Source organism: Gallus gallus, chromosome Z (assembly GCF_016699485.2).
Source record: "Gallus gallus isolate bGalGal1 chromosome Z, bGalGal1.mat.broiler.GRCg7b, whole genome shotgun sequence".
Classification (NCBI taxonomy): Eukaryota; Metazoa; Chordata; class Aves; order Galliformes; family Phasianidae; genus Gallus; species Gallus gallus.
Genome location: NC_052572.1, coordinates 9548360 through 9575817, shown reverse-complemented (window position 1 = coordinate 9575817; position 27458 = coordinate 9548360). Strand labels below are relative to the sequence as shown.

General features: G+C 56.3%; 2 protein-coding genes across 9 annotated transcripts; one reads left to right on the top strand and one right to left on the bottom strand.

The window, feature by feature from the left end:
- Window positions 1–216: 216 nt before the first annotated feature.
- Window positions 217–5615, top strand: TROJANZ (sushi domain containing 1). 2 transcript variants are annotated; one of them, NM_001318459.2, is made up of 10 exons: window positions 217–414; window positions 1013–1255; window positions 1806–2096; window positions 2492–2589; window positions 3239–3431; window positions 3514–3625; window positions 4090–4336; window positions 4496–4535; window positions 4770–4875; window positions 4961–5615. In NM_001318459.2, the coding sequence occupies exons 1-10, from the start codon at window positions 303–305 to the stop codon at window positions 5001–5003; spliced, it is 1485 nt and encodes a 494-aa protein (NP_001305388.1). In that variant the 5' UTR covers window positions 217–302; the 3' UTR covers window positions 5004–5615. The 2 variants fall into 2 exon arrangements, with proteins under 2 accessions (NP_001305388.1, XP_040511535.1); XM_040655601.2 differs by lacking the exon at window positions 4770–4875.
- A 213-nt stretch (window positions 5616–5828) lies between these two features.
- On the bottom strand, window positions 5829–27363 carry LOC100858919 (receptor-type tyrosine-protein phosphatase S-like). 7 transcript variants are annotated; one of them, XM_015277482.4, is made up of 29 exons: window positions 27191–27363; window positions 24368–24610; window positions 23714–23965; window positions 20344–20577; window positions 18675–18917; window positions 17950–18240; window positions 17457–17554; window positions 16615–16807; window positions 16421–16532; window positions 15709–15955; window positions 15510–15549; window positions 14820–14925; window positions 14602–14669; window positions 14215–14357; window positions 13982–14069; window positions 13622–13692; window positions 13492–13528; window positions 12685–12782; window positions 12415–12531; window positions 11244–11401; window positions 11033–11168; window positions 10179–10328; window positions 9923–10022; window positions 9109–9188; window positions 8591–8725; window positions 8080–8205; window positions 7500–7657; window positions 7126–7261; window positions 5829–6738 (listed from the first exon to the last, which is right to left on the bottom strand). In XM_015277482.4, the coding sequence occupies exons 1-29, from the start codon at window positions 27291–27293 to the stop codon at window positions 6664–6666; spliced, it is 4038 nt and encodes a 1345-aa protein (XP_015132968.2). In that variant the 5' UTR covers window positions 27294–27363; the 3' UTR covers window positions 5829–6663. The 7 variants fall into 7 exon arrangements, with proteins under 7 accessions (XP_015132968.2, XP_015132969.2, XP_040512431.1 ...); XM_015277483.4 differs by having other exon boundaries at window positions 23714–23956; XM_040656497.2 differs by lacking the exon at window positions 8080–8205.
- Between the last annotated feature and the right edge of the window lie 95 nt (window positions 27364–27458).

Sequence of the window (27458 nt, the reverse complement as noted above, 5' to 3'; positions counted from 1 at the left end):
GCATTTCTGAAGTGCCCTCTGTTAGCACGGAGCATTTTGGTATGCAAATCTCATGCTGGTGACAGGGGCTGTTCTGTTGTGTGCCATTGCCTGGATGCACTGGGGAAACAAAGCAGCAGAAGACAGCAGCAGTGAAACTAATGGGAGGTTCCCTCTCAAAAAAAGGAAGGCTTATTCATCACAAGTAAGATGTTCGTGTGGCTGTTTCCTTCCTGTGACTGTAACTCTTGCAACCACAGATGCCAGCGCACAGAGGCAGCAAGTGGGACTGAGATCTGATCTGTGCCCAGGATTGGATTGGCATGGCCCTGCAGTTCCTGGCTCTGACCTTTCTCCTGATCCTTTTTCCTCTGCTGGTAGCACAAGGCCAGGAAGAACCCTATTCCGTGGTCCAAGGAGCACCCCAAGAAATAGGTAAGAATTTGACACTATTCACAAGTGAACACATTTCTGCTCTTCCTCTCGTATTTGCTGTGCATCTTCACCAGGTGCAGCATGCATTGCAGAGGGTGGAGGTGATGTCCATGACAGGGACGTTCTGGGGTGAATTTGGGGATGGAGGGTAGTGAGGCTCCATGTGCTGGGAAAGCCTCAGTGAGTGCTGGGATGTGACACACTTCCATGTAAGGGGCAGTGTCCCTGGGAGCAGGAGGGGGCAGTTCTCATAATGTTGCATTAACGTCCCGTCCTCGTGGCTGTTGAGCAGATGATACAGAACTTCTGAGACAACTTCTCCACCCCTTTGGGCACCTCCTCACCCCTATAGGACTGGTAGTGCCATGCTCAGTAGGACTCAATGGGCAGTCCTGGCTGGGATCAGGTCCAAACCAGCAGGCAGAGGAGGACTGAGCAGGCATGATTGTCCTGGACAACTCGTGGCAGACAGATTTGTCACCTTCTCCCTCCCTTGAATCTCTGGAGGGACCATTTCTGAGTGCTGACAGTGTGCTGCTGCTCTCTGTACCACCTTGTTGTTCCATGCCCCCACTAAACCCATTTCCACCTCTGTCAGAAACGTGCCAAAGGCCCCAGTGGGACCCAGGACTCCGCCTGGCACCAGATCTGCAGGAGTATAAGAAAAATGAAGAAGTGACTCTGAGCTGCCCGGAGGGTTTACAGCCATCCTACACCCACATCAGATGTTCAAGAGAAGTTCAGACTATCGTTCATGGGAAACCTGTGTACAGGGAAGTTTGGCTGGGAAGAGCCAGCAGCGGTTCCTGGATCCGCATTCGGTCCAGAGTGGAGTGTGTGGGTAAGGGAGGCTTCAGGCTCTCTGTGTGATGGGGAAGCAGCAGGTGCAGCTGCAGGAGCCTGGAGTCTCTGGAGCTACTGCTCCTCTTGGGATCTCCTGGGGGTTCTGAAAGAAGCAGAACAGGACCTTATTCCCCACAAGACCTTCCTGGGGCTGTGGTGCAGAAAGGCAGTTTTGTACTGTGACCAAAGGCTCATTACCTCACCACTATGAAAAACTGAGGGAAAAGAACCTCTCTGCAGAGGTCTGTGAACAGCAGGCAGGCCATAGAGCACATACTGCTTGAAAGGGGAGATGCTGGCTGACTCTGACAACATTGGGTTATGATTGAGCAGGGAAAACTGCCTTTGGCAAGTGGAAGTGCACACACCACATTCATTCCCATCCAAACTCACCTGCTTTTCCATCCAGAGATCAGACGTGAGTAGTTTCATCCTCTGGCTTCCCCTCCCTTCAGCTGGGCTGGGAGTAGGGCTATGTGACTGAAGCACACATGCAAAGGTGGAGGGGAAGGAAAGGAAATGACCGTATTGCAATGCTTCCTTCACAGAGGTGCTACAAGTTGTCCCTGGGACCCTGGAGGTTTCCAGCACCAGCATCAAACTGAACTGGACCTGCAGCTTCCCTGATGCCTGCCAGCACACGGAGGCCACGTGCCGGCTGGCAGGGCCTTCCTCACCTGCCTGTGAGGCTGAGGAGGTCTCTGGAGTGGAGCTCCTGCACGGCCAGAGGGGAACATTCACCTGCACTTCCCTGCAGCCCTTCACTGACTACACCGTCACCATCTCAGTGCCCCCCAGCACAGTGCTGTTTTCATGGGTGATCAGGACAAAGGAAGCAGGTAGGTGTCCATGGGATAGTACAGGAGGGAAGGGCCGTTCCTGGGCTGGTTCACCAGCAGAGAGGCAGACCGTGTCCGTTGCCCAGCAGTTCATTCTGAGCATCCCTTCCCTCCCCGCTGTGATGGTCCTGGCACTGGGGCTGCACGCAGCCTGCGGGGCTCTGCAGAAGCGGCTGTGCAGAGTCCTGGAGCGGAGCCCTTTCCTTCCTACCCCCTCCCTCCTCGCCACACCATTGCTGCTCCTGCTGTTGTGACATCCACGCTCCTTTTGAGGCACAGACCACGCCTGGGTTTGCTGCGCAGCCTGCCCCTGAGCAGTAGCTGAGGGCACCGTGCTGCGGGCTCAGATCCTCCCTGCTAGCCCCACGTGTCACCCCGTCTTCGTGTGCTTCCAGTGCCGCAGAAGCCGGAGCAGCTGCAGCTGGATGCCCGCACGGGGACTCTCAGGTGGAAGGCGCTGCCCTCCTGCCGAGGGGAGATCGTTGGGTACCAGGTACCGTGGGCCCCCCCAGCCCCTCCCTGCTGGCAGCTCCGTGCAGGCAGGCGTGCAGACCACGCAAAGCCTTGAGGACCAGCAGTCACCCATCCGTTTCGGCTGAGCTTCCGGCTGTGATGAATTGGAGCATTTCTAACTTCCTCTCAGCGTTCCTCAGTCTCCAGTGATGTATTTGGTGGGGTGGCCTCGCAGGCTGTCCTGTGCCTCTTGCATTCTTATTTACGGCTCTGGCCGTGAGAAAGGCTGTGGTTTGCAGTGCTTGAAGCGGGGCTGAGGGAGGAGACTCTGCACCCAGCTTGTAGCCGCCTCACCTCACGATGCGATTCACGTATCAGTGAGGATGCTTTGCAAACCCGTCCAGCTCAGAGAGCTCGGAGAGCAAAGCGACTGCGTTTTCGGCAGCTGCTCCGGTGGTATCGGGAGCGTTAGCTCCAAACCCTCCCCCGCCCTCCTCTGCTCAGCGCTGCCGCTTTGCTCACACACACACACACCGAGGCTCCCGCTGGCTCCTCTCTGGGCGCTTCCAGCTGCTGGGTTAGGAGCAGGGGCAGGAGGAGCACAGCAACGTGCTGCCATCTGGCTGCGGGGTGGGCAGGTTCGTGCCGGCACGCGGCCGCTGCCCTCCAGCTCCGTGTCCTGTCTGCAGCTGAACATCACGGCCTGGGCCTCGCAGGACGGCGGCTTCCTGCACATGGAGCGGCTGAGGCTGAGCGGGCAGAGCACGGAGCACCGGCTGCCCACATACGGCCCCGGCACCAGATATGTGGTGGCCGTGCGGGGCCTCACGGCTGCGGGTCCTGGAGCTGCGTCGCTGTGGGAGTCCCACACCAACGGCTCAGGTGAGGGTCTCTGCACACAGCTGCTGCTCCTGCCCCTCCGTGCCCGTCTGCTGATGCTCATCGTGGGCATCTTCCTCTGCAGAGACCCCAGGGCCGCCCCATGGCTGCTCCCGCCTCGTGCTCGATACCTCTCCATCTCAGGGGACGGCCGTGCTTCCCCTGCACCCCATCTCCCAGCCCCCCGAGGCAGTGAGGTGAGCACAGCCCCGGCTGCTCTGCTCTTGCAGCCCTGAGCAGCGCTGCCCCCTTAAGCTGCCTCTGCCCACCTCTCTCCATTCCCATCTCTATTACCACCCCCGTACCCTTCACTTTCTCCATCCTCATCCCCATCTCACAGCCCCATCTCCACCTCCACTCTCATCCCCATCCCCATCCTTATCGCCCATCCACATTCCTACTCTCACCTCCACCCCCATTCCACATCCCCATCCCTTCCTCCATCCCAGTCTCCACCCCTGTCCTTCTTCCCTTCGCCTTCCCCATCCGCTTCCCCTTCCCCTTCCGCTTCCCCTTCCCATTCCCATTCCCTTACCTGTCTGTCCTCATCGCTGTCCTCATTCCTATCCCTGTCCCGTTCTCCAGCTCATCCCCATGTCGGTCTCATCCCCTTCCCCCCGCCCCCTGATCCCCATCCCCGTCTCACAGCCCTGCCTTGCAGTGAGCACCAGCTGCTCGTGGCCGTGACGCACAACAGCACGGTGCTGGAAGACGCCTGCTCGGGGGAGCTGCAGCCCTCCAACCACAGCCACCCGCCTGACCCCTACGTGGCCGCCGTGCTCAACCTCAGCGCACCCACGGACTTCGTGCTGGGTGACGGGACCCGTGGGCACGGCTTCCACAACGCTCCCCTGCACCCGGGATGGGACTACAGCGCCCTTCTGCGCCTCGCCCGGCGCTCACCGCAGGTACCCGTGCCGGGGGCTCTTGTGGGTGGTGCCGGGAAGCGACCGCCGTGTCCTCAGCCGTGGTTGGGGCCCTGGGTGGCCCTGAGTGGCAGCCCCTTGCTGCGGTGCGGGTGGTGGTGTGGGATTGCTCTGAGCTCTCCCTCCTGTGCCCTTCAACAGGCAGAGACGTTCACCTGCGTGTGCTACAGCTTTTCCATGGGTGAGTGGTTCCTCTGCCCCATACCTGTACCCAAGCTCTTTCTGTATCCCCCAATTTCCCAGACCAAACACTTGCAAGGAGAGGAGCCTCTTGTTTTCCATACATGATCCTTGATCCCACAAGTATCCCAATCCTGCAATCACCTCTGCGTACTTGCACACATCTACCTCCATGGTTGGTGCCTGTGCTGACATGTGGCCCAGGCTGTGGCACTCATCCTTGGCTGTGCGTTAGTTGCAGGGCAGTCATCATACCCATGGCCAGGGATTGTGATTGGGGTGGTTGTGCTGTTGGTGCTGGTCCTCGTGTTTGCAGGCATCGTGTGGTTTGTGCTGTCCAGGTAAGTAGGATGGAGACTGTGTTTCAGCAGAGCAATCTTCACTCACAACCAGCCCTTCACTCAGGACTGCCCTTTGTCTTTGCAGGAGAAGGAAGTCTGTGTCTGTCAAAGCTAAGGAGAATAATTAAAAAGATAGAGAAAAGATGGAGCCAGGAGATTCTGCCCCTCGGGAGAATCATGTGCTCATCCTCTTTCGGACATGTCCCCCTGTGCCCCAGCCAGGCTGGAAAGCTGCTCTCTCAGCTCCTGCCTGTCCTGGAGTTCTTGGAACAGTAACAGCAGTGATGCAGAGAAGATGGTGTGGTTGTACCTGGATCAACACTGGCTCTCCTGTGACCATCACCATGCTAAATGTCCCATCCATTTCAGCAGAAAGTGGGAAATCAAGGAGGGTCATAAACGTTTTCTTCCCAGCTTTTATTTACCCTTGTTGTAAGTTCTCGAACTTTTCAATGGGATTTTCTGCAGTTCCTTTTTTTAGACTTTGATTTTGCTTTCTTGAACGTGAGAATTGTACACAGGAATTCCCATTCTTTGCCTCAGGGTGGCTCAGGCTGAAGGGCAGTCTGAGCTCCTGCCATGTCCTGGGTTCCTCACTCCATTTCCCCCCCTGTGCTGAAATCCATTCAAACCCAGTGCTCTGCTTGAGCTTGATGTGACTGCATTGCCCTTGCCAACCTGTCTGCCCTGTCCTGAAAACCAATAAATGCAGTTTGGAGGTGGCTGCCTGCCATGCTACAGCTCCTGCCTGGTCCCCTCATTGCCCATAGGGAGCTATGCTCCCTGCGGGGTTCTGATCGAACCATGCCTTGTTGAGATGATGCACATATCTTGGGTGGGACTGTGTCCTGTGCACGCACTGTGGGTAGAGCTGAGGGACCTGTGCTTCTTTGTAGCCCCCATGTCAGATCAAACCTGGAAGAAAAGTGAAGTTCAGAGCTCACCACCACCACTGAAGTCATCACAGAGCATTTATTGGTAATACACAGATAGGACTATGGGGTCAGTCCTGACAGATGTTCTCTGTGGCGCAGCAGCCTCTCCTGGGCTGTAACCTGCAGAGATAACATTCAAAGTATGGACATCCAACTTGGATTTCCATGATGGGGCAGGCAGGCTTGTAAGAGAGCGTCTCTGGCGCTGTCAGGGCTGTGGCATCTGGACCAGCATCAGGAAGATGCAGCAGCAGGAAGGGACTGTGTGGTGTGGGAAGGAATAAATCCTCCCTGTGGGGCTGTGGATTATCCCTCCCCTGGCTCTTCTTGGACACGAGCTTGCTGCTTCCCCCAAAGCAGGACAGATGGCCTGTGCTACAGCCCTGGAGGAGACCTCACGGTAGTTTGGTGCTCCTGACTGAGCACAACTGGGGTGTTGGTGCAGCTACCCCCCTTTCACTGAGATTGTCTGAAGGGGAGCCTGGATGCTAGTTCTCTGCATCCTTGGCATGGATACATCACGGCCTGGTGCCTATGCTCTGCTCAGCGAAGTCATGTTGTGGTGCCAGGTAAAGTCCTGCCAAAACTCTGAGCAAAGGGCCATGTTCATGTTTCAAATTCTGTCCACAATTTGGAGACAGTCCAGCCTGTGTTGTCTAGCTGCAGACGGCCCTTAGGGTGGCTCATGAGAGGAGTAAAGCATCGATGGCTTAATGGTTGGAATAGATGATTTCAGTGGTCTTTCCAACTTTAATGATTATGTGATGCTGGGGCTGTGCACATCTCCTCTGGTTTCCAGTGCTTCCTCAAGAAGGCTGAAGTCTTGGCCAGAGATGAGCTGTGACCACGTCTCTTACTTGAAATTGCCATAGGTTTCAAATGAATTCAAGTAACTGAGGGCTAGTTTGTAGCACAGCCCATACTGTTCCTGTGGACAGAAAGATTCACATGAGCACCTGATACCAGAATGCCTTCTGAGGAAGGCCAGCATGGTTACCAACATCTCCCACAGAATGCCAGGCGTAGGTACATCCCCGTCTCTCAGTCACAGTTTGCTTCCCCTAGTGAGGAATGTGTGCTCCAGTGGCTGAGAGCCAGGCTACCCCAATGCTGTGGCTGTCTGGGCTTGGGAGGAGTGCCAGCACCCATGGCACAGTGTCTGATATTCACTCCCAGACAGGAATGGTACGATGGCCTCAAGGACCTAGAGCTGCTGGTGAGGTGGGTGCAGAGCAGGCACCTGGGCACCCAACAGTTTTTCACCAGTGCTCCAGTATTGCTCCAGTTCCCAGATGAGTGTGAAGTCAACACCTACCACATCTTTAATCAGCTGCCTCCGCCGCCTCTTCAACATCCTCACAGCCTGGGATACATCAACCAGCCCCTCACTTTGGATCTGCTCGCACAGGAAGCTGGCAGCACAGAAGATCCCACTCCGGCTGGCACCATCCCTGTGGAGGGCAGCGTGATTTGGTGGTGCTGATACCCAGCGGTGTCCCACCGCACAGATGTGGGGCTCTTGGGATGGTCCTGAACCAAGCCAGCCTCCACGGGGAAGCCTTTCCCCCTGAACACAGCTGAACATGTCCACCCTGACCTGAGGCTGAAGCTGGGACCTGAGTTCACTGATGTAACTCAGGTGAGCCATCTCTGTGCCACAGCTGCTCCTCTGAAAGACATATTACTTACCAGCAAGTGACGAGGATGTGCCCATCCTGGCTCTGCCGCTGGTGCGTCTCCACCTTCCCTAGCAGGTTGATGATGGTGCTGGGGTGGGGGGGAAGATGCTGCTGCATAGGCCAGTCCTCCAGCTGCCAGAAGTGGACTTTCATTGCAGCTTTCTTGGGCTAGCAAGGAAGAAAGAAGTTGGGTTGGGCAGAAGCCAGTAACCCACTGGCTTCACAGAGAAGAAGGACAGAAAGTATGGATCTGGTCCAGAAGCTTATAGTAGCTATCCCCATCCATAAGCAATCATTGAGATGCACGGACTATTCATGGCTGGTGTTCTCCAGGTTGGAAAGGTGTGCACACATATCTGTGCTCTGCCTTGTACCACTGCATACAGCCTCACTCTCTTGGGACAAACCTCCCATGGGGAAAGGCCCTGCTCTGACCAGTGTCGTTGAAGGAACCCATCAGCTCTTTTTGGCTGCTGCAGCCTCTGGCATTTCCAGCTGTGACTCTGGCCCTAAACCAAAGACTGCAGCGGCTCACAGGTCTGTCAAAGGCTGTTCTCAAAGGACTTTGTCATTGCTGTGCCAAAACCCACCTGCTGCCTATTGGAGAGTGCCAGTGCCCAGACTGTGAAACCAGCTCTAGGCTCCTTGGAGATCCACTGGATGTGAAAGTGGCCATGGACGGCTCTGCCTTGGGTGGGCCAGACCTCCACGTATGTCTGGGGGTAGATAAACGCATGGTGACACGCTGCAGCTCAGTGCCTCATGTGGGTACACTTGGCCCAACCCCTCAACCACAGCATGCACATGGGTACTCTGCCTGCTCTGTGCTTTGGGGCTGACCTGCAGGACAGCAGCCAGAAAAACAGCACCCCTACAGCACTGAGTACTGGGTCAGGGGAAGCAAAACGCAAGGGATGCCCTTGTTCCTGTCGGTTCACTCCACCACTGCAATACCATGAGACTGGGATTGTCCTGATAGTGCAGCAAAGTGGAGCCCACAAGCTTGCAGCTGGCTCCCGTAGCAAGCAGGGCCCCAGTGAAAAGAGCTGTTGTATGGCAAAGGCAGAAAGCAGGCTGGCAGGAGAAGGGCAGACAGCTGACCTTGTCCAGCTCCTGAAGCTGGTTCAGCACAACCACTGAGGTGCAGGTGTAATCCCAGACCAGAGCCCAGAAATCCACCAGAGTGCTGGAGAAGGGCAGTTGGGTGATGATCAGCCTGTCCTCCTTGCTGTACGTCTGCAAAACAGAGCAGTCGGGAGGGGGAAATTAAGAGGTGACACAGAGCACAGACATGGCCATGCCTGCGAGAACCACAGCTACTCCAGCAGCCTCCATGCGGCCAAGGGCAAGGCACAGCCCGCGGAGTTGCAGGGCAACTCAGTGCAGGCAAACGGCAGCAGCCGTGCAGCAGCAGCCCGCTGAGCTGCGCGCTGTCAGAGCTTCGGCTGAACTCGGGGGCCACCTCCTGGCAGCAGGGAGGGCACGGGGAACAGTCACCAGGATGGACCGCTCGGGCTGGGGTGCCTGAAGCTGGGCGGCACAGCCCAGATCTGCGCTGAGTGCTCGCGGAGCCTTTGCTGCTCCTAGCAGCCCCAAACCCCGCTTGGCTGCGGCCTTACACTGGCAAACACGGCGTTGATGTAGGCCGGCGAGCCGTCAGCGTTCAGCGAGGACATCAGGATGGGCCGGAAGAAGTCGGCTGTGGAGGCAAGGGCAGAGGGAGAAGGGCTGAGCCGTCCTCTGCCTGCACAGAGGGGGATGAGGGGGAAGGCACTGAAGCAGCTGTGAACCCCATTCCCGGTCACTATCTGGCACCTGATCTGGGCTCCTCCTCAGTGACAGTGAGGGTTAGGGTTGAGTTAAGAGTTGAGGCTGGGGTTAAGGTAAGGGTTAGGGTTAGAGTTAAGGCTGTGGTTAGAGTTAGGATGCGGAAGGTTAGGTTCAGCTGTGGAAGCACAGAAGGAGATGGGAAGGAGGTGTGGTTCACATAGAGGGAACGCTTTGCCGATGTTAAGTAACAGTCTCAGTTTGTACCAGGAGAGGTTTACATGGGACACCAGGAAGAATTTCTGCATGGAGAGGGTGGTCAAGAATTAGAACAGGCTGTCAGGGAAGTAGTGGAGTCCCCATCCTTGGAGATGTTGAAGAGATGCTAGGATGTGGCACTGAGGGACGTGGTTTAGTGATGGGCCTGGATATGTCAGGTTTATGGTTGGTCTTGGTGGTTTTGAAGACCTTTTCCAATCTGTATGATTCTATGACACCATGCATCACCAACCAGAAACTGGCATTTGGTCCCAGGGGCAGAATGCTTGGTCCCATGTTTCTGTCATGGTGCTGGGGAGGGAAGCAGCAGTGCTGGGGACAGCATCCTTCCCCTCGCTGCTCTCAGGAGCTGGGTCATGGAGCAAGGGGCTTCCAGCCCTGCAGTACCTGGCAGGATTCCTGGCTTGCGGTTCTTGGGCTGGTTGCTGGGTTTCTCCGCTTCTCTGCACGGCAGGAGCTGGAACAACTCAGAAAACTTCTGCACTGCCTGTAAGAGATGATCCACCTGAGCAAGCCCTTCCTGTTGGCTCCCTTTCAGTCTCCAGGTAAAGCACAGAGAAACACTCCCCCCACCTCTCACCCACGGCTGGGTAAGAGTTGTGGCAGGAGGGAGCAGACCTGCTGCACCAGGTCCTGGTGGTACCTTGAACTCCTTCTCCAGGACACTGTTCTGGCTTTGGGTCTCAGCTCCTTGGAGGCAGCTGATGTGACTGGCAACTCTCTCCACTGGCACCCCAGTGCAGCCACAGAGCAAACCTTCTAGCAGCACCTCATACAAAAAGGCATACTGCTCCTGCATGGAGATGTGAGTTAGTGCACTCATTGGAGCAGCTCTATGGGCAGCACTGGGACTCCCGACTGCTGTCCACAGACTGCAACACACTAACACTGACCTGCATGGGGATTGTCCCAGCTCTACCCTTCACCTCCCTGCCAGACACCCTTGGGGCAGGCAGCCCTGCTCTGAGGAGCAGCCAGCAACTGTAACCACCCAGGCAAGACCATCTTCCTGTCATTTGATGCCCCCTCTCAAAGCAGACCCCCGCTCTCAGGGGGGAAGCCCAGAAAACCAGTGAACTACTGCGAGCAGCTGGACAGGCCTGCCCAACTTACATCTTCCTTCACAGGGTCACAGCTGTGAGCAGACCGTGGGAACATAGTCCCTTGACCAGGACACATCTGTCCAGATGATGCCATGTGGGCAAATATCCTGAAAGCCCAAAGGACACGTGCATGCCCCTTTCCTGTAAGAGCAAGGACCCGCCCTTCCATGCCAGGACTGTTGGTGCATTTGTATGCTGGTGCCACTTCAGAGTCTCAGAGGGTCCATAGGTTTGGGCAGCACAATGATAACAAGGCCCTGCAGTCTCTATCACCTGGCAACTCCAGTCCTGGTGATTGGACCATGCACATCACAGCTGATGTGGCTTGGCACACCACAGGTGGGAGGCAGATCTGCAGTCCCGCAGCACGTGGGCAGGAGGTGATTCCCCTCACCTTGGTCTGCACCATACCGATCCGCTGCTCCCGCAGCTTCTGCACGCAGTGAAACACATCCACCTTTCCCTCGGCCTTTGCCATCTTCAGGAGAAAGTCCAGGGCAATGAAGGTGCCTGTCCGCCCAATCCCTGCACTGAGGACACAGGAGAGGGGTTGGTACAGCCCTGGCCAGCCTTGCTCCAGCACAAGAGCACTCCCATCCCAGTACCTGCAGTGCACCAGCACAGGGCCCGTAGGAGATTCTGACCCACTCTTGTTCACCATTTCCACCAGGCACAGCAGCTGGGATGGGTTCCTGGGCACATCGTGGTCTGGCCACTGCAGGTAGTGAAACTGCTCCACCACTTTTGGGAGAGCCCAGCCTGCCTGCAAGGAGGGAGATGTGGCTGGAGCAGGAACCAGTCTGAGAAGTTATGTGAAGTACTCATCAACAAGTAGAGGAAAAGTATGGCAGGGATGCACCACCAACACTCTGCCCCACTGTAGCTGATCAGACAGCAAAGGGCACCACAAGGACTTCGAGCAAATTCACCAAGCCACATAACTATCTTTATTCTCTGCCTCCCCACGCTAAGAACTGTGAGCTCGGAGCAGTAAATGCAGCCTGTGTCTCAGAGGGAAGAAATAAATATCACAGTGTTGAGTCTCTCTATAGTCTTCAGTAAGCCATACTTCCCCAAATAAGGCATTTCCTGAGGCTGTTACTGCACTGATAAGCATGTAGCCACTTTGGTACCAGGCCACCCTGTATTCACCTGGCTTAAGCTGATGAACTGACGTCCCATCATCAGGTGCTCTTGGAGTCCTACCTTTCAGGTGGACTTTGTTCTAGATAAGACATGAACATGCCTAACATCTGCAGCTGTACCCATTCTCCTCTCCTTGCAACTGTTTTGGTTTCTGCTTATTATCCAAAGAACAACTTCAGTAGAAGTACCCATCCTGAGAAATGTCTTCAGGTAAGCTACGTTAAATCATAATCTCTCTGTTCAAGTTCAGGAGCTGCAAGGCACCATGGTGCTTCCATGTGGATCTTCTGCAGGTTGACCCAGATGGCAAGTACCTGTCTCATCACCCCAAAAAGCCTGGATGTGGAGAGAGACCCTTTTATATCCTTTAGCTACTTTTCTACCCTTTGTCCTCTACCTCTACCTCTCCCAGGCCCTTGAGAGTGCAGGATCTGCCCAGGTACATCAGTCCAGACTCAGTCAGGGTGGTCACTGGAGCTGACTGCTTGCCTTTGCCTTGCTCAGAAACCCAGGGCTGACGCTCTGGAATAGTGCATAGCGACAGCAAGGCTGACTCCAGGCAGGGCTGAATGCCAGCTGATAACTGCAGAAGAACCCTGCAACCCCATCACAGCTGCATGGCAGCCTTACCTTCTGCAGGCAGAAGACACGTGTAATAAGGCCTGTGGTGGTCCTGGTGTTGTTGAGTGTTACAGTGAAGTCCCCATATACTTGCTGCTGCTCTGGCCAGTACTGCTCGCACTTGACCTGTCAATGGCAGCACCAACAAGTTCATTAGGGGGGCGCTGCAAACCTGCAGTGGTGTGGAGGTGCTTCCTGCCCTCACTGAGGGTTGTGCTGAGCAAAGCAAAGCAAGGAAAACTAGGCACTGGGAAACCAGAGCTGAGCTGGGATGCTTACCTTGTTCTGCTCCACCAATCCTGTCAACATCACAATGACTGAGATCTTCTCCTGCCAGACCATCTGCCAGAAATCCACCACCGTCCCAGGCAAAGGGCCTTGGGAAGGAAGAGGACAGCCCTGTGTCAGAGCCCAAACCATGGAGATGCCCCCAGGTTCCTTGGGGCAGCCTCACGTTTCCCTCTTCCCAGGACTGACGTGACACAGCCTGGGCATGGCAGCACATGGCCAGGGGTACCAGGCACCCCGACTTTGGCACCCATTTTAGAAAAAGGGACCAGCAAGAGGGAGGGTGGATGAGCCCAGAGTGCACCAAGGAGTCTGATGGGTACTGGCACAGGGCAGTGGTCACTGCACCAAACCTGAAAGTGAGCTGCTGCCCACTCACCTGAAAATGAGTGCCTGCCCCACCTACGTCCCCAGGATGATCATAGAATTTTAGAATCATGAGGTTGGAAAAGGCCTCTAAAACTACCTAGTCCAACCCCAACCCACCCCCCCATGCCCACTAACCATGTCCCTCACTGCCACATCCACATGTTTCTTGGACACCTTCAGAGATGGTGACTCTGCCCACCTCCCTGGGCAGCCTGTTCCAGTGCCTTACCACTGTTTCTGAGGAGAATTCTTCCCTAATATCCAACCCGAGCTCCCACAATTAGAGTCCTATTTACCCAAAATGATTCAGCAGCTTTGTAAGGAGCCCGAGAACCCCCTCTGCTTGCTGCACAGAGCAAACCAACCCATCCCATCGCATATGAGGACCTGTGCCAGCTCTGGGCAGCTCCCAGGGCTGGGGGCACCCACCTTGAGCAGCAATGAAGAAGCGTGGGCTCCGGTAGCTCTGTGGAGGAGAGTTTCAAACAGCTCCAGTGATCCATGTTAAACATTTAATAAGGCAAGAAATAGAGGAGGAGCTATCCTCCTTGCTACCTACATCCACGTAGCTGGCGTTGATGTAGTCGTTCCCTGTGTAAGAGGGCTGCAGCACCACGCGGCAGTGATCATCTGGGAGAGAGGGGAGGTGGGAGTCGGTGGGCTGTCCCTTTGGGGCAGCAGTGAAATGACTGTATAAGGAAGGGGGTGTCTTGTAGGAAAGCTCTGTTTGATCTCTCCTCAGCAGCTTTCCAAGCCTCAGAACAAGTTCAGAAGGAAAGAAGAGCTAACAAAACAACAGGGGACATGGCACAGGAAGAAAATGCAATGTGTTTTGAGAGAAGACCATTAGCGCAGTGGCCAAATGTCCACACTGCATCAGCCACAGAGGAGCTTTGAGCCCCAGGAGAGCTTTGCTTACATGGGATGATGCTCCTGTAGCGGTTCTTGCCCTCGTTACACAGCTCCTTCCCAGCGTTGCAGGAGTGGCACAGAGAGGAGGCCAGTTTCTGCACAGGAGGAAGAGGAGCTCTGCATTAGTCTGGGGGGGGGGGGGGAGGTGGTGAGGCTGAGTGCCTCACACACACCAGGAGGGGCTGGGGCTGGGGCTGGATGGATGGTGCAGCCAGATGGGAAAGAACACCTAACACAGACCTGGTACTCGCCCAGACGCCCTGCCTCGTGCCTGTTGACTGATTCATCTTCCATCTGCTCTGCCTCTATCTCTGCCCTTTGAAGCTCCTTCAGAGCATCCAGCAGTTCCTCCACTGGGATCAGTGTATTCAGACCGCTGGCACCTATGGAGAGCATCAGGACAGGAGGTCAGCATGAGCTGATGGGACTGAGCTGGCATTTCAGTGGGCAGAACCCTACCAAACCCAGCTTCATCCCTTCCCATGCATGTCTCCCTGTCTGTGAGGTGTCTCTTTCCCCACACCAGCCAGCTCTGATCCCCTTTGTTCTGCAAGGAACCTCACAGTGCCTGGGAGCACCCTGCTCATTCTTTTACCAAGCAACCTGTTCAGGCTGCTCATACTGCACCTCTGCAGCGCTTTCGGAGGGGGATACCGCTGTTGATCTCAGAGGCTTTTGGTCTGTTGCGCTTTTGCCTGCAAGACAGCAAGTCAGCCCAAAGATCAGCAGGAGGTGGAGAGCAGAGGGGGATGCCCATGTGGCAACATATCCTGCTTTATTTCAGGATCCCTACTGGGCAACCCCTGGACAAAACAAAGAGCAGGAGAGCAGAGACATGTACTGACCAGATGAGAAGGGGGAGCAGGAAAATCCCCAGTGCCAGGACTACAGCAGCCAGCACAAGTGCCATCAGCACATGCAGTCTGTGCAGCAGAGGAATCGACTCCTGCCCTGAAACAAGCACAGACCAGGATCAGGCTGCACATAACCCAAACCCAGAGGGAGGAGACCCCACAGTGATGTGGGGAGAAAAGCAGCTCCCCTCATTTCCCACCACAGGCTCTGTGCTGGGAAACAGCCACGCTGCTGCAGAAAGAGGGGTGATGCTGGTTGTGATGCCCTTCGGCATGGGCATGTCACTGTGCCTTTCCCCCAGCACAGCCAGAGATGGGCAAGGCGTTAGTGTTTCTGGGGTTGCACGTGCACTAGAGCAGTGTTAGGACTGGGATGTGAGGAGAGATGATGGCATGGAAGCTTCAGGGGGTCCAGCTGCCAGCTGTGCACACCTGCCCAAAAGGCCAGAGGTACAAAAGCCTGTGTGCCCACAGAGAGCCTCAGGATGCAAAGAACATCCAAGAAGATGGAGGAAGGAAGTGGTTGTAGCAGATAAATACACTTCTGGGAAACAGAAGATTCCTCTGCTCCCAGTAGAGCTCCTGCACTCCCCAACTCCTCTCCTTGCAAGTGTTTGGTCTGGGAAAGGGAGGGATACAGAAAGAGCTTGGGTACAGGTATGGGGCAGAGGAACCACTCACCCATGGAAAAGCTGTAGCACACGCAGGTGAACGTCTCTGCCTGTTGAAGGGCACAGGAGGGAGAGCTCAGAGCAGTCCCACACCACCACCCGCACCGCAGCAAGGGGCTGCCACTCAGGGCCACCCAGGGCCCCAACCACGGCTGAGGACACGGCGGTCGCTTCCCGGCACCACCCACAAGAGCCCCCGGCACGGGTACCTGCGGTGAGCGCCGGGCGAGGCGCAGAAGGGCGCTGTAGTCCCATCCCGGGTGCAGGGGAGCGTTGTGGAAGCCGTGCCCGCGGGTCCCGTCACCCAGCACGAAGTCCGTGGGTGCGCTGAGGTTGAGCACGGCGGCCACGTAGGGGTCAGGCGGGTGGCTGTGGTTGGAGGGCTGCAGCTCCCCCGAGCAGGCGTCTTCCAGCACCGTGCTGTTGTGCGTCACGGCCACGAGCAGCTGGTGCTCACTGCAAGGCAGGGCTGTGAGACGGGGATGGGGATCAGGGGGCGTGGGGAAGGGGATGAGACCGACATGGGGATGAGCTGGAGAACGGGGACAGGGATAGGAATGAGGACAGCGATGAGGACAGACAGGTAAGGGAATGGGAATGGGAAGGGGAAGCGGAAGGGGAAGGGGAAGCGGATGGGGAAGGCGAAGGGAAGAAGGACAGGGGTGGAGACTGGGATGGAGGAAGGGATGGGGATGTGGAATGGGGGTGGAGGTGAGAGTAGGAATGTGGATGGGCGATAAGGATGGGGATGGGGATGAGAGTGGAGATGGAGATGGGGCTGTGAGATGGGGATGAGGATGGAGAAAGTGAAGGGTACGGGGGTGGTAATAGAGATGGGAATGGAGAGAGGTGGGCAGAGGCAGCTTAAGGGGGCAGCGCTGCTCAGGGCTGCAAGAGCAGAGCAGCCGGGGCTGTGCTCACCTCACTGCCTCGGGGGGCTGGGAGATGGGGTGCAGGGGAAGCACGGCCGTCCCCTGAGATGGAGAGGTATCGAGCACGAGGCGGGAGCAGCCATGGGGCGGCCCTGGGGTCTCTGCAGAGGAAGATGCCCACGATGAGCATCAGCAGACGGGCACGGAGGGGCAGGAGCAGCAGCTGTGTGCAGAGACCCTCACCTGAGCCGTTGGTGTGGGACTCCCACAGCGACGCAGCTCCAGGACCCGCAGCCGTGAGGCCCCGCACGGCCACCACATATCTGGTGCCGGGGCCGTATGTGGGCAGCCGGTGCTCCGTGCTCTGCCCGCTCAGCCTCAGCCGCTCCATGTGCAGGAAGCCGCCGTCCTGCGAGGCCCAGGCCGTGATGTTCAGCTGCAGACAGGACACGGAGCTGGAGGGCAGCGGCCGCGTGCCGGCACGAACCTGCCCACCCCGCAGCCAGATGGCAGCACGTTGCTGTGCTCCTCCTGCCCCTGCTCCTAACCCAGCAGCTGGAAGCGCCCAGAGAGGAGCCAGCGGGAGCCTCGGTGTGTGTGTGTGTGAGCAAAGCGGCAGCGCTGAGCAGAGGAGGGCGGGGGAGGGTTTGGAGCTAACGCTCCCGATACCACCGGAGCAGCTGCCGAAAACGCAGTCGCTTTGCTCTCCGAGCTCTCTGAGCTGGACGGGTTTGCAAAGCATCCTCACTGATACGTGAATCACATCGTGAGGTGAGGCGGCTACAAGCTGGGTGCAGAGTCTCCTCCCTCAGACCCGCTTCAAGCACTGCAAACCACAGCCTTTCTCACGGCCAGAGCCGTAAATAAGAATGCAAGAGGCACAGGACAGCCTGTGAGGCCACCCCACCAAATACATCACTGGAGACTGAGGAACGCTGAGAGGAAGTTAGAAATGCTCCAATTCATCACAGCCGGAAGCTCAGCTGAAACGGATGGGTGACTGCTGGTCCTCAAGGCTTTGCGTGGTCTGCACGCCTGCCTGCACGGAGCTGCCAGCAGGGAGGGGCTGGGGGGGCCCACGGTACCTGGTACCCAACGATCTCCCCTCGGCAGGAGGGCAGCGCCTTCCACCTGAGAGTCCCCGTGCGGGCATCCAGCTGCAGCTGCTCCGGCTTCTGCGGCACTGGAAGCACACGAAGACGGGGTGACACGTGGGGCTAGCAGGGAGGATCTGAGCCCGCAGCACGGTGCCCTCAGCTACTGCTCAGGGGCAGGCTGCGCAGCAAACCCAGGCGTGGTTTGCGCCTCAAAAGGAGCGTGGATGTCACAACAGCAGGAGCAGCAATGGTGTGGCGAGGAGGGAGGGGGTAGGAAGGAAAGGGCTCCGCTCCAGGACTCTGCACAGCCGCTTCTGCAGAGCCCCGCAGGCTGCGTGCAGCCCCAGTGCCAGGACCATCACAGCGGGGAGGGAAGGGATGCTCAGAATGAACTGCTGGGCAACGGACACGGTCTGCCTCTCTGCTGGTGAACCAGCCCAGGAACGGCCCTTCCCTCCTGTACTATCCCATGGACACCTACCTGCTTCCTTTGTCCTGATCCCCCGTGAAAACAGCACTGTGCTGGGGGGCACTGAGATGGTGACGGTGTAGTCAGTGAAGGGCTGCAGGGAAGTGCAGGTGAATGTTCCCCTCTGGCCGTGCAGGAGCTCCACTCCAGAGGCCTCCTCAGCCTCACAGGCAGGTGAGGAAGGCCCTGCCAGCCGGCACGTGGCCTCCGTGTGCTGGCAGGCATCAGGGAAGCTGCAGGTCCAGTTCAGTTTGATGCTGGTGCTGGAAACCTCCAGGGTCCCAGGGACAACTTGTAGCACCTCTGCGAAGGAAGCATTGCAATACGGTCATTTCCTTTCTTTCACTTCTTCGTTCTTCCTGTACTTCTCCTGGTCTGGTGCCAGACGGAGTCTGGGGTCCCAATGGGGCCTTTGGCACGTTTCTGGCAGAGGTGAAAGGTGTTTCAGTTAGGGTGGCAGGTGGTGAGCTGGGGCAGTGAGCTGTCCATGGGCACGATAGCCCAGCAATTGGAGGAAGCAGGGACACGTCCCTCCAGTGCTTCCAGTGACAGCCGTGTCCCCCAGCAAGTGACAGGGCAGAGCCATGCTGCTCCTCAGGCTCCTGGCACCGTAACCCTGCTCAGCTGCTCCAGAGGGAGAGGCAACATCCATGTGTGCCTATGTAACGGGGCCAGCAGTAACGCGGGAGACCTCCATCGTGCCCACCCTTCCCTCACTCACAAAGGTCCTCACTCACCCACACATCTCACGTATTCTGCTGCCAACTGCCATGAGCCTGTGCTGTTCTTCATAAGCCAGATGCTCTGAGGAGCTGGGAGGCCTTGGCGTGGCCTTGGTTTCACACAAGTGATCTCCGTGGCAGAAGGCCGGTACCCGTCAGAACACCTCAGTGTCACCGTTTTATTGAGGTTATAGGATTCCTTGTCTGGGACAAAACGAATCCTGGGATCCCACAGTGGCTTCGTGCATTTCCCTGCACCTAAAACATGGGAAGATGTTAACAGAAGAGAGGCTGCCCAAGCAGGGGTGGGCAGGGGAGAGGGAGGAAGTTCGCTGTCCTGGTTTGCAGTGGTGAGCGATGGAGCTCCCAGGCACGATGTGGATCAGCCTTCCTTCACCACAGCCCCTCAGCAGCACCTCCCACTTCCCCAGCACACACAGAGCCTGAATCCTCTCCTGCTCACACAGCCTGCCTTCCCCTGGGCAGGGAGGGCAGCGCTGCTCCCAGGACAGCTCCTGGTGCCCTTTCACTCAGACACTCCACACTGGACCGGATGCAGCTACAGGCATTTCTGATGCGCCTTCCCCTATAGACTTCTTTGGATTTCCCATTGCTGAAGGACATCACTTTTCCTATACCTATGAAGTGGGAGTAGGATGGCTGTAAACCTTCAGGGCAGCTCAGCATCACTAATTTGTTCTTCCTATACTCCTCCAGGTCTGGTGCCAGATGGACCCCCAGGTCTCAACGCGGGTCAGGTCATCTCTGTTTCTAGCAGACGTGGAAGCAGGTTCGGTTAGGGTGGGAAATGGTGAAGTGGGGCAGTGCTTGAGGATGGGGTTGGCAGGGATCCCCAGAAACGTCTTCTGAATTCCAAACAGGTGGGAAGGTGACGCCTCAGCCAGGACCAAAGATGGAAGCCTTCCCTCTTGCTCTGAAGCCACAACTGATGCCCACATAACTGCTCTGCTCTCACAGCCAGGGACACAGTGAGACATCCATTGTTCCCCACAACAAAACGCAACCTGCACCCTTCCTAAAGAGACATCTCTTTTCCTTCCTTCAAACCTGCCTTCATCCCTGCAATCCCTGAGTGCCTATGATGCTCCAGACCTCCCCAGGCTCCAGAAAATCCCTTCTGCATCCTCCTTGCTCAGAGGTTGGTCACAGCCTGCTGCTTTCTCCCTCCTCACCCTGCCTGCCCTGACTTGCAGGCAACAGGCTGGCATGCACCTTTCTAGCCATGGGATCATGAGCTCTGGCAGCAAGACTGGCACCTCTCTCCCTGCCCACGTCCCTGCAACCATCCCCACAGGTAGCACAGCCCTGGCCTGCAGGAGGGCATTGCCCTTCCCCCTGGCATATCCCCACCAGCTCCCACCCAGGTACCCTGCTCTCCCTGACCCCCCCACTCATTTATCCCTTCCATCTCTGACAGTGCAGTTCCTGTGGCGGCTGGAGGAGTCCCAGGGACCCTTTTTTGCACAGGCAAACAAGGGTTTGCAGAGCTGTGCACACCAGGGTGGCATATGGAAGCACAGCAATGACCAGGACAACCCCATGAGCCCCTCGGAGCTGGCCCCACACCCTGCCCCATGCCACGTGCCTGCTGGGCAATGCTGTGAGTGGCATTTTGGTGTGAAGGCAGAGAGGGGACGGGGAGAAATGCTGCTGCCTCATTTACCTCTACAAGATACAGTCCTTACAGTGGGGGTCCAGTCACCAGAGCTCTTCCACCCCGACCAGACGTACTGTGTGATAGAATGTGATCCTTGAGGTTCCTTTGCACATATGACGATGGTGAAGGAGGGCTTGAGACGTCCAGGGCAGGTCAGCCGCAGTTCCTCACCCACTGCATAAGTGTCTTTGTCTGGTCTAAACTGGAGTCTGTCATCCCACTGCGGTCTGGGGCACTGCTCTGTTGGGACAAAGTGTGACAGTCCATCTTGGGGACAGGGGCACAAGGAGGAGGACTGAGGCTCGGCCACAGCTGACTGCGGTGTCAGCAGTGGCCAGCATGAGGTGATGCGGGGCTCTGGGGTGAGGAGAGGAGCACAGTGCGGATGGAAGGCGCTCAGAGAGCTGAGCCGAGGGCAGCATCCGTTGTCCCAGTCCCCTCCCTGTCCCTGCTGCCACCCCTCTGCTGATGCAGCCTAGGATACTGCTGGGTACTGCCCAGGATACTTCCAACAGCACCAGTGCACACTGCTGCCTCGTGTGCAGCTTCTTGTCCACCAGGACCCCTGAGTCCTTCTCTGCAGGGCTGCTCTCAGAGTTCTTCTCCCAGTCTGTGCACACATCTGGGATTGTCCCGTGTGGGAATACATAAAAAACTGTTCAGAGCAGCAGCTGTGTAGCAAGATAAACAGCATGAGAACCAAGGACATCTCTAGAGGAAGAAAGAAGGGCTCACAGCTCTGCTTGGATAAGTGCCCGCATGAATGGTTGAACAGTGTTTGTAGATTGCTTTGTTGACATGTAAAGGTGGATGGGAAAGTTGTAGGGGCGGATGGGAAGGCTAGAAAAAGAAAACCTGTGAAGGTATGTAAGTGATGTGAGAACTTGTAATAAACGACTTGGATCATTCAAATCTGAGTCCATGCATCAGATGCTGCAGTCCCAACCCAAGTGCAACATGCTAGTGTTGGCACAGGCAGGGTGAGGCATGCCTGTTGCAGGCAGGTCTCTGGCTGCAGGGAGTACCTGAGCCTGGCACAAATACTAGCAGGTAGCGGGGATTCTGGCCCAGGAGTTGTTTGAGCTCATGGGCATGGCTTTAAATTAGGCTTGGAGGGGGGAAGGAGGTGATAGCGAGCCTGCCCACAACAAGGCGAGGGATGGCATAGATAAGTTAGAGGGACAGGGTGCTTGCAGGGGCCCTAAACCTGCTGCACATCTGAAATCCTATGATGTTGAAAGTGACAGGGGGACTGAAGGTAAATACATTATAGAAATTAAGGAGTTGTCCTCCAAGAAGATGAGAAGACCAGCTGCCCAGCGGAAGTGCCTCTACACCAACGCACACAGCTTGGGAAGCAAACGGGAGGTGATGGAAACCACTGTGCTACCTGAAAACCATGATGTAGTTGTCATCACCAAAACCTGGTGAAACGATTTCCATGACCGGAGTGTGGGTATCGATGGCTACAAGCAGTTCAGAATGGACAGGGGAAGAAGGAGAGGAGGCATTGTCCTCTACATTAAGGAAGGAATAGAGTGTGAAGAGCTGTCCCTGCGGAATGGCCCTGAGCAAGCTGAAAGCTTAGTGGTGAGAGTTAAGATGGAAGCAGCACAAGGAGCCTTGTGGTATGTGTTCAGTACAGGGACACTGATCAAGCGGAGCCTGTTGATGAAGCATTCTCCCTCCAGCTACAGAAGCTGTCACAATCGCAGGCTCTCGTCCTGCTGGGGGACTTCTACCACCCTGACACCTGCTGGAAAAGTAGCACGGTGAGCTACAGGCGATCCAGGAGCACCTGGAATGCACTGAGGATAACTTCCTGAGCCACGTAACAGACAGCCCCACCAGGGGGATGCAGTGCTGGACTGGTTGCTCACCAGTAATAGTGAACTGATTGGTGACATCGGGATGGGAGGCTGTTGGGGCCGTTGTGACCATGCAGAGGTGGAGCTCACAGTCCTGAGGGATATCAGGCAGAGAAAGAGTAAAATCAGGAAGCTTAATTTTAGGAAAGGTGACTTTCAGATCTTCAGGGAGTTGGCCAACGGAGCCCCTTGGGAATCTGTCCACAGGAACTAAGAAATGGAGTGGAACTGGCAGATCTCTAAGGAAGTTTTTCTCAGTACACAAGAACTTTTCATTCCCAGGTGTAGGATGTCTGGAATGAAGGAGAGACCAGTACGGCTGAACTGGGAACTGCTGGTCCAACTGGACAGCAAGAAGAAAACGCAGAGGCAGAGGGAGCAGGGGCATGTACCACAGGAGGAGTATAGAGGGATGCTGCTGGGCTGTGCAGGGATGGGGTCAGGAAGGCCAAGGCCCACCTGGAACTGGACTTGTCAAGGGAAGGCACAAAGCAAGGATAAAGAAGGCTTCTGTATGTACATCAGCCGGAAAAGCAAAGTCCAGGAGTGCATAACTCCTTTTGAACAGATTAGTAACGACAAAGAAGGAGAAGGCTGAGACACTCAACAACTTTTTGCCTCAGTCTCCACTAGTGACTGCTACACACAGCTCTTGAGCAGATGGCTCAGAAGGTGGAACCTGGGGGAGCAATGTCCCTCCCACTGTAAGCAAAGATCAGGTTTGCAACCTGGTGAGGAAACGTAACGTCCGTGAGCCTATGGGTCCCAGTAGGGATGCATTCCAGAGTCCGGGGGGAATTGGCTGATGTAGTTGCCAAGTCACACTCAATGATATGTGAAAAGTCATGGCAGTCAGGTAAAGCCTCTGGTGACTGGAAAAAAAGGCAATGTTGCATCCACTTTTAAGAAGGGGACCCAGGGAACTATGGGCCTGTCAGCCTTTCCTGTGTGCCAGGGAAGATCATGGAGCAGATCCTCCTGGCAGCTATACTAAGGCACATGGAAGAGAGGGAGGTGTAACTGGGAGAACCAGCATGGCTTCACCAAGGACAGGTCCTGCCTGACCTACCTGGTAGCTTTTTATGATGGTGTAACTGCTTGAGAGGAGAAGGAAAGGGTCTCTGTGCCCAGAGAGTGGAGGTCAGTGGCTGAATGTCCACATGGGGATCAGTGATGAGTGGTGTCCCAGTGGTGTCAGTACTGGCTCTGCCAACTCTTTAATATCACCATCAGTGACACAGACAGTGGGATGGAGTTTACCCTCAGCAGTGTGCAGATCACACCCAGCTGTGTGCTGCAGTTGACACGCCTGAGGGCCTGGCACAGATCAAGAATCAGTCTGGGGAAGTGACTTTCTATAGCACAGACAGCCTGGCTCAGTTGTGAGCCTGATCAGGCATTGGGATGATGCTCCTACACAGTTTTGAGGTGGGAAACTCAGAGAGGGGAGAGGGTGGAAAGTCTGAGCACAGTGCTGCAGAGCAGGCACCTCTTGCCACTACGCTTACCAAGGCACTGCACAGTCTGATCAATGGGGAACCAGTTGCCAGATCTTGTCCTCCACTGCCACGTGTTTCTGTATATAGATCCATCATAATCCAAAGCCCCCTTTTCCCTTGCACATCTGACGTGGGTGTAGGATGGCTGTAAACCCTCAGAGCAGCTCAGCGTCACTTCTTCGTTCTCCCTGTACTCCTGCAGATCTGGTGCCAGACGGAGTCTTGTATCCCACCAGGGCCTTGGGCATGTTTCTGGCAGAGGTGAGAACGGGTTCAGTTAGGGTGGGAGATGGTGAGGTGGGGCAGAGGATGGTGGGTATCAGCAGACAACTGCAGCTCTCTGGTCACTGAAGGTACACAGAAAGTGACACGTCCATATGCCACGATATAACCCCTGGAATACTTCTTGGGAAGGGGCTCACCTTGTACGTCCCGGTGACCTCTCATTCACAACTTGTGTGTCCCAGTGAGCACACAATCACAAACTGCCCCACTCCACCCTTGTCCCCGCCATCCCCTTAACCCTCCTCACAGCCCATAGTTGGGATTTTCCCAGGACTGTCCTCTCCATCCACTCCTTGGACTGACCCCCAAGGCACAGGGCACAGGACCCGGCTCCTCCTGCTACGCGTTGCGCCCATACTGTGTGCTGCTCTCACTTACCAACACACCAAACGGAGCTTACAATGCGCATCCAGGCACCTGTGCTGTTCATCCCCCGCCAGACGCCTCCATAGTCAGGTTTCCCAAAACCCAGTCCTAGAGATTCCTTTGCACATATGACGATGGTGAAGGAGGGCTTGAGACGTCCAGGGCAGGTCAGCCGCAGTTCCTCACCCACTGCATAAGTGTTTCTGTCTGGTCTAAACTGGAGTCTGTCATCCCACTGTGGTCTGGGGCACTGCTCTGTTGGGACAAAGTGTGACAGTCCGTCTTGGGGACAGGGGCACAAGGAGGAGGACTGAGGCTCGGCCACGGCTGACTGCGGTGTCAGCAATGGCCAGCATGAGGTGATGCGGGGCTCTGGGGTGAGGAGAGGAGCACAGTGCGGATGGAAGGCGCTCAGAGAGCTTTCACCTCTTCATTGTTCTCAGAAAATCCCCAATTAGAGGATTTGGGGCAAAAATCTCCAGCCCAGTGCCTGCTTTGGGTTGCCTGCAGGAACCAGAGGGGCTCGGGTGAGCCTTGGCACATCTGGTGGGCCCTGTGTTACCAGGATGGAGCTCAAAGAGAGGCAGGAGAGAAACACACAGCTCCCAGCCTGGTAGGGGCTGACAGCATCGTGCGAGCAAAGAAACCATCTTGGGAGGCTGTTTTTCACACCCAGACTGCACAGTCAGCCACCTACAGGCCCTGCACAGAGTGCAGGAAGGAGCCTGGGTGATGTTTCCGCATGGAAAATATGGTTCAGGTGCGACAAAGAAGCTGCACTCAGCATGTGATGCGTGTTGCCTGCAGAATGGTTGGTCTGAGCACTTTGCATCAGCAGACACGCAGTGCTGTGCTGGTTTTCATGCAGCAATTAACCCCTTGTTGACTCTGCTCAGCAGACACAAACACAGCAGGCGTTTTACAGCAGTTATGTGGGGCACCTTTTCCTGCTGCAGGGCATTCCAGGAGCATGGCAAAGCAGAGCCTGGCGTGCCCTGGTGTGGATGGCAGGAGGGGTCAGCAGAGAGGAGCTCACGGTTCACAGTTTCTGTGGCGTCCCCTGGAGTCTGTGCTACCCCCAGGATTTACTCGAGGCCCTGTTTGAAAGCCAGGTCTCCCTTACTCACACCTACTGCAGCACCAGGCACTGCTGCTATAGCTCTTGGGTGCCTGCCTGTAGGTCACTGCATAATGTCAAGCTCTGCAGGAAAACATCCCTACAGGCTTGCCCACCTCCCTTCTGAGCACGGTGTGGACTGAGGTCTTTTTTCGGGTGTTGAGTAAAACCCCACAAAAGCAGTGCAGGAGGGCAGTCAGAAGACAACAGCACAAAGGGACAGTGCAGCTCGGTGTACACAATGCACCACATGCCCTGACCACATCCTCTGCTGGCAGCTGCTCGCAGTGCTGACACTGTGCCTGTGGGGCTGCCTCACCTCAGCATTGGGATGCTCCTTATGTCATCTCGTTTCCTCCACGCTACACAAAAACACTGTGGCCTGGGGTTGTTCCCCACTCCGTCATTGTACCCTCCAGGGTTATGGGGGACGCGCAGAGACTTCTGCTCCTTTTGTTCCCTGTCCTGCCCCACTACCCCTGGCCACCCCATGTAAGATGGCTCCAGCAGGGCCCCATCCTGACCATTCCCCTCTCCTGGTCCTCTGCAATGCAAGGATCCTGATGCCAGCGGGACCAGGGCACTGCTCTGGGTGTGGATGTGCACACACAGAGGATGCAGGCAGGGCTGCTGCGTGTGGCTGCTGAGCGCTCGTGTCTCAGTTCCTCTTTTTCACAAACACAGAGGTGCAAACTCAGCAAACACCATCCTCACCACAGGCAGCTCCAGGGTCAGACAGGTGACGTAGATGTACAGAGCACGCCATGCGGTCACCAGCCACCATGTCCCCACTGTGTCCCACAGCTGTGTCCTGGCCTCCACCTGCCCTTATGAAATGAGCTGGAAGACCACTCATTGGTAGGGTTGCACTCTCTGGCCCATCGGAACAGTTTGAGTGGGGGGTTCAGGCACTGCGGGTTGGGGATGTCCACTGCCACTGGCTTTGCCCCCAGTGTTGCAGTGACAGCGTGCTGTGCTCCGGTCCCTGCAAGCACAGGGCACTCCTCCATTGCAGTTCCTCCGTGCCGCACAGCAGGGTGAGACAACGCAGTGCTCATTTAACATTTTTTGTCATACAGCTATGGCAAGGTCAGTATAGAGACAGACTCCCGGTCAGACAGATGTAGAAAGCAGGGTGGTGGCCCCAGGCGTAGGCTCTGGATGTGTCCCCCACCTCCTGGGAGCTCAGATTGTTCCTGAACGACAGAGATGAATTGAAGGGCTCTGCTGAGATTAAATATGAGCCCTGCAGCTCAGCTTTACTGGCAGATGTTGGAAATAACAAAACAACCCCGATCTGCCTGTAGAAAGCGAGCTGCGTGTGGGGGCTCTGCAGTTTCCCCCCATGCCAGGCTCCAGAGCTGGGGACGGGCACTGTGACTCTGACTCACGAACCTGGAAGCCCCCTCTCCTGGGCTTCACTGAAGGGTCCCCAGCTCAGGGCTTGGGCACCCCATAGCCAGTACTAAGAGCAGCCTTTAGGGGATATCACCATGCACCGGGGAATGGCACAGGAGAGCATTTATGTGGTCCCCTAAAGACAGCAGCACACAGCTCACGGCAGCTCGACCCCAATGCATCCCAACTGATGCCCGTGCGTCGCAGGTCCTGCTGCGGATAACACCTCTGGCCCTTCTGCGTGGTAAAAATACGCAGCAAACGCACAGCAAGCGAGCAGCAAAACCTCCTTTTGCCAGGAGAGAGCGACCATCCCTTACCTGAGTACCCGGAGTACCCTCCGTTGCTGGGGTCATGCTGTTCCAGCTCCAGTGCTGCCAGCAGAGTCGTGAGGACCAGGAGGAGGGCCCACTGTGGAGCCATGCTTCCTCGTCCCTATAGACAGCACCTCTCAGTGCACCCGCCTGACTGCACGATGTGCATGCACTGGAAGGAAACAGCTGGGCAGAGCGGTTGCTTGTGGTGCAAGAGGCTTCCTCATCATAGAAGGAAGCTCCGCCAGTGCCAGTGCTACTTTCTGGGCAGGTT

What these genes read in the sequence shown, in the direction of transcription:
- LOC100858919 (XM_015277482.4), bottom strand. Translation starts at nt 27,293, where the DNA reads ATGGCTCCACAGTGGGCCCTCCTCCTGGTCCTCACGACTCTGCTGGCA. An exon ending in AAGCTCCGTTTGGTGTGTTG is followed by an intron (nt 23,966 to 24,367) that starts GTAAGTGAGAGC and finishes ACCCGTTCTCAC; the next exon opens with CTCTGCCAGAAACATGCCCA. An exon ending in GTGCTACAGCTTTTCCATGG is followed by an intron (nt 14,926 to 15,509) that starts GTGAGTGGTTCC and finishes TGCTTGTTTCAG; the next exon opens with GGCAGGAGTCGATTCCTCTG.
- TROJANZ (XM_040655601.2), top strand. Translation starts at nt 303, where the DNA reads ATGGCCCTGCAGTTCCTGGCTCTGACCTTTCTCCTGATCCTTTTTCCT. An exon ending in GATCAGGACAAAGGAAGCAG is followed by an intron (nt 2,097 to 2,491) that starts GTAGGTGTCCAT and finishes GTGTGCTTCCAG; the next exon opens with TGCCGCAGAAGCCGGAGCAG. An exon ending in GTCCCACACCAACGGCTCAG is followed by an intron (nt 3,432 to 3,513) that starts GTGAGGGTCTCT and finishes CTTCCTCTGCAG; the next exon opens with AGACCCCAGGGCCGCCCCAT.